At 43.1% G+C, this 11,451-nt stretch overlaps 1 protein-coding gene across 3 annotated transcripts; it reads right to left on the bottom strand.

Moving 5' to 3' along the window:
* Window positions 1-3,312: 3,312 nt before the first annotated feature.
* On the bottom strand, window positions 3,313-10,643 carry LOC309360757 (fructosamine-3-kinase-like). Of its 3 annotated transcripts, none has more exons than XM_081895610.1 (6): window positions 10,349-10,643; window positions 9,287-9,438; window positions 7,658-7,749; window positions 6,239-6,321; window positions 5,207-5,329; window positions 3,313-3,663 (listed from the first exon to the last, which is right to left on the bottom strand). In XM_081895610.1, exons 1-6 carry the CDS (start codon window positions 10,487-10,489, stop codon window positions 3,325-3,327), a joined length of 930 nt encoding a protein of 309 aa, XP_081751736.1. In that variant the 5' UTR covers window positions 10,490-10,643; the 3' UTR covers window positions 3,313-3,324. The 3 variants fall into 3 exon arrangements, with proteins under 3 accessions (XP_081751736.1, XP_081751737.1, XP_081751738.1); XM_081895611.1 differs by having other exon boundaries at window positions 10,383-10,531; XM_081895612.1 differs by lacking the exon at window positions 10,349-10,643 and adding an exon at window positions 10,057-10,274.
* Between the last annotated feature and the right edge of the window lie 808 nt (window positions 10,644-11,451).

Below are 11,451 nucleotides of genomic sequence, written 5' to 3'. Positions count from 1 at the left end.
TGTTGTTGTTGATCGCATAACTTTTGCAGCAAAAACAACGGTGGAAAAGGAAAACAATAAAAAAATACTGCCAGTCATAATCATGTACCACAGATCTGAAAATGACCTCAATCCATCGAAATCACAATTCCCGGTGAAAGTCCAGTTTCTTGAGCTTAGCAGGCGGGAAAAAGAAATCAGTGTTTGGACAGGTGTTGACTGTTTCAGTAATAAAAATCCCTGCATTGGTGTGTGTCTGTTATGCCCTTTTTCCCAAAACTAATAAAATCATGCCTTATCTGGCCAAAAATATCTATTTACTTGTTCTCTAAGGAACCGGGTCGTTTGCATCATTACCAATGCTAAGAATCACATTTTGTGGTACTCAATTGTAGCTCCTTTCAGATCTTTACAGTGCTTAACTAATGTAAACCATACTGCCATCAGGTGTCCTGCAGGTCCCTATGCTTACCTGTAAACAGATTTGAGACTATTGTTTCCATGGTTTTTATCCTGCTTATCCTCCAAGAAACTCAGGACAATATGCATCATTCTCTTCCCACACTACTTTTCATCTACAGAACAACCCTGAGATATAGATATGTTGATTGGCTTGAGATCACCCATAAAGTGAGCTTCATGGCTAGAGAAAGGATGGTTTGGTTGCAATCTGCAATTGTCAATGGTGAGGGGATATACGCTCATAATTATTTTTCCAGTCTCACAACTACCGTATGTTGAACCCACTCTCACTTATTTGCTGATGGCAATTATAGTTACAAATTCTGTGTGCAATGACAACATTTTATTTGGATTGCATATCACATACATAGTAAGTGTAGCACAACAATTTTCATTCAAATTCTGTATACTTAAAAAGTGAGCTTGCTAAGCCTTCGATCACTTGACAGCTTTAATTTCCACTTTCCTATCATAAATGAGGATTGCTCAAACATTCCATTTAACCCAGAATGATTATTCTCACACTATCACAAAATTGGAAAAAAATTACTTTAAAATTCTACATGCTACATGTCCTGCGCTATGAAAATGCACATCATGGGTAAAGCATGCCCAACAATGATACCTAATGTTTATTTCAGTACTTGTACATGCATACCTCATTTTATTGCACGTCGCAGATACAGTATTGCTCTTTTAAAAAATTAGGAAGCAAGCCCCCTGCTGCCATCAACCCTCTTCTGGCCACGATAATGGAGCGGCTAGGACTGGAGCTGGGTTTCTCCCCTCCCACCCATGCAGCCAAGGGGGACGGGCTGGGTCAATAGACTACATTATAGTGAAAAGGTAACTTTTCACAGGGAAACAAACAAAAAAGCGACTCACTTTATTGCAATATTCGCTTTCTTGTGGTGGGCTGGAACCGAACCAGCAATATCTCTGAGGTATGCCTGTACTCACTTACTTTCTTTATTATTTCATTATGCACAATAACCAGGGCAGACAACCCTAACACTAAAACAAAATAAGCACGCTTTGAAATACTTCTAACATGTTTCAGTCACTTGCAGTTGTATGTAAGGAATGCAATTTATTGACCCAATCCTTTTAACATTTATGAGTTTATCCGTGTAATGCAATCCCATTTTTTAATTCAGCAGTAACTCCCACTGTGTTTGGTGATACTGGATTCCAGTTCCCATTAGACCCAGCCAGCACAGCTAGTCATCAAGGATGATGGAAGTTGTAGTTCAGCACCCTCTGGAAGGCCATAGTGGGTTCCCCATCACTGTTGTCAACCTGCAGCCTTATCCGTATTAAACTGGTTTTTAAAAAGGAAGAAGAAATTAGTGTTATAGTACTAGGACTACAGCTGCAGTGTTGGCAATCTGCTGGCTCCTGAAAACATACCTGTTTAGGCAAGGATTCCCTTGAATTAAAGTTGATATTTTATTGCTTTAACTGTTTTCTGTTTAATTACCGTATTTTTCGCACCATAGGACGCACCGGACCATAGGACGCACCCAGTTTTGTTGGGGGGGGGGGAAATAAAGGGGGAAAAATTATTTCCCCCCCCCAGGCGCGGGGCTGGGGCGGGGGAAGCTCGAGCTTCCCCCGACCCCAGCCCCCAAACAGGCAGCTCTCTTCAAGCCATGGGAGCGCTCCCGCTGCTTGCGGAGAGGTCCGCGAAGCCTGGGCGCGCTGATCTCAGCGCGCGCAGGCTTCGGCATGCAGGCAACTCTCCGCAAGCAGCGGGAGCCCAGCGCTGGGCTCCCGCTGCTTGCGGAGAGGTGTGCGAAGCCTGGAGAGCGTGAGGGGTTGGTGCGCACCGACCCCTCTCACTCTCCAGGCTTCAGCGAAAGCCTGCATTCGCACCATAGGACGCACACACATTTCCCCTTCATTTTTGGAGGGGGAAAAGTGCGTCCTATGGTGCGAAAAATACGGTATTTGTTTTGTTGTCTATTTTAATCACGAATGTACTGAGGGTCTTCTTGGTAGTGGCGCCCACCCTGTAGAACACTCTCTCACCAGATGTCAATGAAATAAACAACTATCTGACTTTTAGAAGACATCTGAAGGCAGCCCTGTTTAGGGACGTTTTTAATGTTTGATGTTTTCTTGTGTTTTTAATATCCTGTTGGAAGCCACCCAGAGTGGCTGGGGAGGCCCTGCCAGATGGGCGGGGTATAAATTATATTATTATTATTGTTGTTGTTGTTGTTGTTGTTGTTGTTATTTATTTTAAACTGTTTGAGCAAGGGAGTCATTACATCCACACAAGCTGGTGTACATGTTTACATGGGCTCTCAGGTTTGCAGTCTTTGTTGATATCCAGTTGTGACATCCCATTTGCCCAACAGTCTTCCATTTGTGCAAACGGAATGACTCCATCATTCTCCCCTCCGCCACCCTTCTGCTCCTATATCCCCACAAAATAAAGTTGTGGGACCCTCCTGAGCAGAGTAAAGAATGCAGGAGGAAGGAGAGGAAGGAGAATAACATCACATCCACTGGCACAGAGACGGGATCTTCTCCACTGCATTTCTGCAAATGCTGTTTTTTGAAATCTACTATTCTGGAACTCTCATTTATCCTGCTTGTACACTTTGCTACAGAGTTCACTCCCTGGAACAACAAACAGCACACAGTTTTCCTACCTTATCAAAGTGGTCATTAATATGCTGGTTGACAATTAAGAGAATGCAAAAAATACAAAACCACTGCAAGCATTTTGTGAGGAATTAAATGTGTACAAATGTCACCTTAGCTCTTGCCTTTTGTAACTTTCAGGTGACTTCTCATCCTCTTTAAAACATTGTAGCAGATGTTGTTCTAACATCAAACAGGAGATCACTTACTCAGGATGACCATGTTTGAGGGTTACTTTAAAAGCTTTCGCATAACATTAAGAGTGGGCCCCCGGTATCCTGTCCCAAAATGGTTCCAGTGGTTAATATAGTTAAATAGCTGGTAAAGTTTGTTACGCTTTTCAAAGCCTGGAGCTTTGGGGATTTTGCTGTGATAAGCAGAGAAGAAAGAACTGCTAAAGCCACCAAACATCGTAGAAATTGCAAGTTCAAATTCTGAATGACCGTAGAAACAAGCAGGGTCAAAAAGAATTGGACCGGAGTCATCTTCAGCTACATTTCCTGCCCACAGGTCCCCATGTAGGAGGGCAGGAATTATCTCCAGGTCACAAAACATCTCCGGAATCTTTGGCTGTAAAAAAGCATAAACAAAAAAAGCTTTAAAACTGTCTAAAGAAAAGAAGTAGAACATTGCTTAATAAGACAAATATAAGGCCTCAAAACATATAAATCAGAATGTATATGAAGTCCTGAATGTTTTGTCTTTTTATTTGCTTTTAGCATAATTTTTACATTTTATATATATACTATGAGTTTTGCTGGTTTGAATAACATGATTTAACCTATCACTATGATTTTGCCTGATGGACTACAGTGGTACCTCGGGTTAAGTACTTAATTCGTTCCGGAGGTACATACTTAACCTGAAACTGTTCTTAACCTGAAGCACTACTTTAGCTAATGGGACCTCCTGCTGCTGCCGCGCCGCCAGAGCACAATTTCTGTTCTCATCCTGAAGCAAAGTTCTTAAACTGAAGCACTATTTCTGGGTTAGCGGAGTCTGTAACCTGAAGAGTATGTAACCTGAAGCGTATGTAACCTGAGGTACCACTGTAATGGGTAATGACCGGGATATTTTTCTTCATTAATTGGGAATCTATCACCTGACTTTGGAATGTGACACTGATCAGAGCTAGGGGCAATGGCAGAAAAATGTGGCGTAAGAATTTAGAATCAGAAGGTCAACAGCTCTGCTTTTAGCTGAATTAGAAGCAGCTGAGAGGGAGCCTGCAGTGGGCCAAGAAATCCCTCTTGAGAATCCACTACTGGATCATCAGTTTTCCTGCATCCTGTAGGAGTGCCTATTTGCCTCCAACATGCTCTGCTTTCATTGAGCAAGCATAAAGACCTTATGGTCTCTTTGTAATATTTATTTTATATACAAATATACAACAAATATTGCAAAGACACCATAAGGTCTTTATGCTTGCTCAGTGAAAGAAAATAAAACCTTGTAATGGAAAATTGGGAAAAAATAAGGATGGTATGCTTTTGGATAATATGCCTTGTTTTAATTTTGAATAATAAATTATTCATTTATAAATTATAAATTTTGAAAAATAAAAATAAAATAATAAACCAGCCCCCCCCCCCTCATTCTTCTATTACAACAAATTTGGAAACAGGGCTACACAAATACAATAAAAGTTAATACATTCATGGGTGAATGCAATTCTAAATTATGAAAACGGCAGGGAACAGGTGTTTGAGGTAGAGGAACCCAATGGAGACCGTGGGTTTTAAGTCCAGCAAAGTTTAGGCCCATCCTTCTGGGAAACTTGGCTCAGCCCTGGCTTGTATCTACTTGAAAGGTGGTCCAAGATTTAAATAAACAAAACCCCACTGGCATGCTAGTCAAGCTCCGAAAGTAACTAAACTAACTAAATAATACCATCCTTGATGGGGAGCAGCAGACAAACTAAAGTGCAAATGTATAGACTGGGCACTTGCTTGAGAAAGCAGGCTGGATAGGAAGGAGACCTCACATCTATAGTAAAATCCTGTCAGAGTGAGGTGGCAAGTTGGAGATGCAAGCATGGTTCCAACTTAGCCTCAGTGCCTTCTCTCTCACTCTCTCTTTCTCATATTGTGGCAGTCTAGCATCTCTCACCTACCTTTAACTGAGACCACAATTCCCTCGCTTCTCTGTCTCCGTAATCTCTCTCAATCAAATCCATTTGGGCTTGGAGACGGTGACGTATGAAGAAAGTGGGCCAGTCACTTTGCCATTCATTCACCTACAAAGCAAAAATATGCCAGGGGGTTGGTCTAGATCAGGGGTCTGCAACCTTTAAGACAAAAAGAGCCACTTGGACCCGTTTCCAAAGAAAAAAAAACCTGGGAGTCGCAAAACTCGTCATTATAAAAATAACATTTTTTTGTCACTTTTTTATTATTTCTTTGTTTGACCCCTCAGAATTTCTCCTCCTCATAGCAATAAACGTTAAATTAACAAGTTACCTTTTTTTGTGTGTGTGTTCTTCACTCCCCTTCAAAACAGTGACCAGCGTACATGCCCCTTACAATGTAGCGGGCAGGCGGGCGGGAAGGTGACGTTGGGACGGTGCGTGACTAACGCACGCATCGCCCCCATGCGACGTCACAGCCAGTACAGCGCCCGCCACAGTGGGGAGTGTCGGGGCGCACAATGCGCCCCCTCCCCTCGCTAGTATCCGCCCCGGAGCCACGGCAAAGGTGTAAAAGAGCCACATGCGGCTCCGGAGCCGCGGGTTGCAGATCCCTGGTCTAGATCATGGGTAGGCAAACTAAGGCCTGGGGGCTGGATCCGGCCCAATCGCCTTCGAAATCCGGCCCACGGATGGTCCAGGAATCAGCATGTTTTTACATGAGTAGAATGTGCCCTTTCATTTAAAATGCATCTCTGAGTTATTTGTGGGGCCTTCCTGGTGTTTTTACGTAAGTAGAATGTGTGCTTTTATTTAAAATGCATCTCTGGGTTACTTGTGGGTTATAGGAATTTGTTCTTCCCCCCCCCCCCCAAAAAAAATATAGTCTGGCCCCCCACAAGTTCTGAGGGACAGTGGACCAGGCCCCTGCTGAAAAAGTTTGCTGACGCCTGGTCTAGATGTCTTTAAGGGTCCCTTCCAACTTCTCTTTCTTTTTAATAAATAAAAGGAGGAGCTTACCTGAGCTATATAGCCACAGCAGGTGACAATGTGGAATCCAAACTTATCCACATGATGAGATTCTGTCTGGCCTGCACCTTTCCCTGTTCAACAACAACAAAACTAATCAAAGCAAGGGTGCAAAATGTAAAAGCAGCCAATCCCTCTTGATGCAGAAAGTGGCTACTTTTTGTATCATCATTATATCTGCAAAAGTGTTTTTGACGTTGTAGTACATGATAAAACCTTAAACTCGAACTAAGCAGCAAATTATTTGTACCACTATCCCTAGCTGCATGCTGTTCAAATTGCTCCTAACACCGTGGTACCTAACAAACACCTCAATTTTCATCCAGAAAAAAACAACAACAGCTGTGTGCAAGTCCTGCTAATTTAAGAAGCACTTAAGTGCAACAAGCAACTTTCTTGGGATGTCACCAACCAAAGTAGGAACTACTATTACAAATTCAGGTAGGTAGCCATGTTGGTCTGAAGCAGTCAAAATATATATATAAAAATAAAAATTTGTCCAGTAGCACCTTAGAGACCAACTAAGTTTGTTCTGGGTATAAGCTTTCGTGTGCATGCACACTTCTTCAGATACACTGAAACAGAAGTCACCAGACCCTTATATATAATGGGAGGGTGGGGTGGGGTTTTCCTCAGGAGGGTAGTAGTAGATGCGTGATTGACTCAATGGGTATGGTAAACCTGTGGACGACTGTTAAAGACTGCAATTAGACCTACAGGAAAAAGCAAGGGATAGTATGCAGATGATTAGCATATGTAATGAGACAGGAATCCAATATCTCTATTAAGACCAGGTCCCTCCATAGTTTTCAGTTGCAATTCAGCAACTTCTCTTTCAGGTCTGTTTCTGCAATTCTTTTGTAATGATACTATTACAGTGGTGCCTCGCAAGACGAAATTAATTCGTTCCGCAAGTTTTCTCGTCTTGCGAGTTTTTCGTCTTGCGAAGCACGGTTTCCCATAGGAATGCATTGAAAATCAATCAATGCGTTCCTATGGAAACCGCCTTCAGACCAGGTCCGGGGACAGTCTGTCCCCCGACCTCTTCTGAAGGCTGGGGGGGGGGGACAAGGGCTTTTCTTCCCAGCATTTTAAAAAACCCCGGGACAGCAGAGGACTTCTCCGCTGTCCCGGGGTTTTTTAAAATGCTGGCGGGTGGCAGCGAAGGCTTCACTGCACCCGCCAGCATTTTAAGATCGCCCCGGACAGCGGAGAATTCCTCCGCTGTCCCGGGGTTTTTTAAAATGCTGGCGGGCGGCTTGCGAAGCAAGCCCATAGGGAAATTCGTCTTGCGAAGCAACTCGCAAACGGAAAACCCTTTCGTCTTGCGGGTTTTTCGTCTTGCGAGGCATTCGTCTTGCGGGGCACCACTGTACAAAGTTATGTTGGTGCATAGAAACTATACTTTACCAACTGTGTTTTCTTCTTTCTTTATTTTTTCTCCAAGTTTTTGGTTGTGAAGGTGAAGATCTGCTACTTGCTCTCCAAGTTTTGCAGAATATCTAGAAGAACAAAGAAACATATCCCAATATTATGTATCAGGAAATTTCAAAACCAGCTTGATTTTATATACAAACCAAACATTTCACACCAACGTATAGAATCAAAGAGTTAGAAGGAACCCCAAGAGTCATTCTAGTCCAATCCCCTGCAATGCAGGAATCTCAGCTAAAGCATCACTATCTCTAAACAACAGAACCTGGAATGTCTTTGCATGGCACTCTTGAGGTAACTCAAAGCCAAAACCTTATGGGAATGGCATTAATTTTGTTTTTGGTTTTTTTAAAAGATTTTTATTTAATTTTTCAGAAATTATATAAAGACAAAACAAAACAATAATAAAAACAGACAAAAATAAACAACAAGTATAGTTTCAATCCCTTTTTTTCTTATAACTTACTTTCCCGACTTCCTCATACCTCCCCTCTCTGTATTCCAATTTCTATCTTATTAGTTCAGCAAATCCTTTCCCTTAATTTTTTTGGCCCTTCTTTTCTTATTACTTATCCATTCCCGCTGGAAACCACATAATTTCTAAACCAACGTCATTCTAACATTCATTAATTTTGCAATGTTTCTTGAGATAGTCCTTAAATTTCTTCCAATCTTCTTCCGCTGTCTCTCTCCCCTGGTCTCGGATTCTGCCAGTCATTTCTGCCAGTCCCATGTAGTCTATCACCTTCATCTGCCATTCTTCCAAGGTGGGTAGATCTTGTGTCTTCCAATACCTTGCGATGAGTATTCTTGCTGCTGTTGTGGCGTACATAAAGAATGCTCTATCCTTCTTTAGCACCAATTGGCCGACAATACCCAAGAGAAAGGCCTCTGGTTTCTTCAGAAAGGTATATTTAAATACCTTTTCCAGTTCATTATATACCATTTCCCAGAACGCCTTAATCTTTGGGTACGTCCACCAAAGGTGAAAGAAAGTACCTTCATTTTCTTTACATTTCCAACAGGAATGGCATTAATTTTGTTTTAGGTGCTACATCTACTTTTAATTTTGAGCTGAACTGCCGAAGTGGAAGGGCTGGAAACTTCTGAGTGAGAAAAGCCTTACGTAGCTATGACTTGTGCATTGCTGGCCTTTGGATAGCTGTATCCACACTTCAGTCAAGACCAAATAACAAGATCAAACTTTAACATTTTATAGATTATTTTTTTCTGTGAAGTCTGAATGCTAGCAGTTGGCCCAGTAAACCTCAGGAGGCCAATCTAGCCAAAACATTCCATATAAGACAGATAACATAGTATGGACATTCTCAGACTTCTGACAGATGCATATAATTGTCAAGATACAGCATACATGTTGCCGAAGCAAGTGAAGAGAGAAGTCCCCCGCTGGCATAACTTCACTGAAGGCATCCCATAATGCGATGTGGATGCGCGCTTGTTAATTCCCTTAAATTCACTTCCAGAGACATGTTATTTAAAGACAGTAAAACAGACACTTTTCAGAACTGAGAGACAACAGAGCAGAACTATAAATCCAAGTGGCCAATATTTTAACAAGGGGACAGCCGTGTGGCACTGTCTTACTTGCCGAGACTCTTCATTTTGAGGTACTCCATGGCAAATGCTGCTCCACCTCCTGGAAGATCTATCACTTTAATGGGCTGGGGAACCCGCAGAGTGTTGGTTTGCTGAATAGCTATTAAGCTTGCCATTTCACCCTCAAACATTGTCCTAGCCTGGTCAGAAAGAATAACGTTACTGAGAACACTTATTTGGCTGTGCATTAGGACTGTGTGTGCATCAGTTATTTAGATTTGTGTCTTGTCCTACCCCAAGAAAATATATATCTACACACACACAGAGAGAGAGAGAGAGAGAGAGAGAAATGTACATGGGGAAAGTAGGCCAATGAGAGAATTATTAAGCCTTGTGTACAAAGTGAGATAACATCTGCTGCAGTTTGAATTCATTTGGCTGATCAGCATAACGTTGACCTGAACATTCTTTTTGAATAGATCTGCACATTCATTTGCACACCTACGGGGAAATCAGCACAATACAGTAGGCGTTTCTCACTTTGGACAAACGAATCTACGTATGTTTATTCTGCTTGATTTCCCACGTCAAAATTCGCACCATAAAAAATGCTTGGAAAGAGCTGAGGCTGGTTAAAGGAGGAGGCAGGTATCCACCACCATACAGGCATCCAGATTACAACATTACATCTAAATGTTTGCAACACAGTATTTCGCTTTGGCTGCAAATTTCTAGAGGCAAAAAACATGGGGCTTTTAGGGCAAGTGCTTTGAAGTTTGGGGCAGCCCCAATTGGATTCTTATTTCAGACATACACGCCCGTTAAAATCGCTGCATAGCTATATATCTTCTAAAGATTACACTCGATGATCCCGCTATAGAAAACTTATCGCGCCCCCTGTGCAGTCAAGAGTTGGAAACTCTTTTCGAACGAGTTTGATTGTGACGCAGATTGGAATACAGACCTCTCCCCAGAATTCGCCCAACATACGAGCTTTCAACTAGCCAATCACCGTCTGTTGCCAAGTTACGCCCCCCTCCCAGTCTCCCCTCATCCCCAACTGCAGCCATATATTAGTATTTAGGGAGCTCTAGCAATATCGCCGTGAACCTGAGCCTTCTTGTTGATTTTAACGAACACTCGCCCGTGGTCGGTTTCATAGCTCTGCCCTTGGCTTATGCACCCTCCTCCCGAGCTCCCAAATGCCTTCAGCACGGTGGTTTTCAGTTCGGATTTCAGCAGTTTTTCCATGGCTCTGAAATGCTGGCCGCGGCCGCTGCGCGCCTTCCCTCCGCCTGCAGCTTTATGCGGGTCTCAGCAGCCTTTGCGGCAAAAGGCAAGCAGAGCTGACGCGAAGCAAGCGGGGCGGGCAGGCGAGTGGAGGGGGATGCACAATATGAATAAGCGGGGAGAGAAATTCGGGGATATTATTCTGCAAAATGCTGTTCTCATCTACAAGGGGTAACCGTGCAATAAAGCAAATTAAATAACATTAAATTTGCTGCAATCCAACGGGGTTGGCCGGCCTACTTTCCGAGGCCTTCCGACGCTGCCCTGAGAGCTTCTGGTATTTGTAGTTCGTCAGCCTGATTCCCCCCCCCCCGCCCTGCTTTGGACTTACTCCCCCCCCCGCACTCCGCCCCCCTCCCTTATCCTCACACGGGCACGAGAGATAGCATTTTAAAAACAAGCCACTAGATGGAGCGCGCCTCAATTTTAACCCATCGAATCACATTTTACAGACTGCGGCTGGGGATTACAGCAACGAGATGGGATAAAAAGGACATTAAAAAACCCCAGTGAGAATTAGGCTGGGACATTTCAAAGCTGTTTTTGTAAACAACGCAAAAATCGGCTTTTGCATTTCCTGCTGCAGCTATAATTTCCCAAACTTATTCTGGTTAGGCAGGCTGCATACCTAAAATGGCTCTCTTCTGCTTCCCGCCCCCCATTTATCAGCACCATTCGCAAACTATGTATTCCAGGCTCACGTTATGAAAATGCAAGTAGGAGTGTGGGCTGCTTAGTGTTCACACTCGAGCAAATACCTCGGGGCATGATAATGATATCTTAGTTGCTGCTGTGCCATGAACTCCAACATAAACTACCTGCCTCCTTTCTCCAGCCTTCATCTATTGTGGGCTCTGCTGCTCCCCAACCCCATTTCCCCTCAAGCAAACATGGCCTCCTAGTTATGAGGTGTAAGGAAAACA

This window comes from Podarcis melisellensis (genome assembly GCF_964234715.1).
Source record: "Podarcis melisellensis genome assembly, chromosome: 2".
NCBI classification, from domain to species: Eukaryota; Metazoa; Chordata; class Lepidosauria; order Squamata; family Lacertidae; genus Podarcis; species Podarcis melisellensis.
The sequence above is the reverse complement of the archived record's forward strand: the minus strand, read 5'-3'. Positions and strand labels throughout refer to the sequence as shown.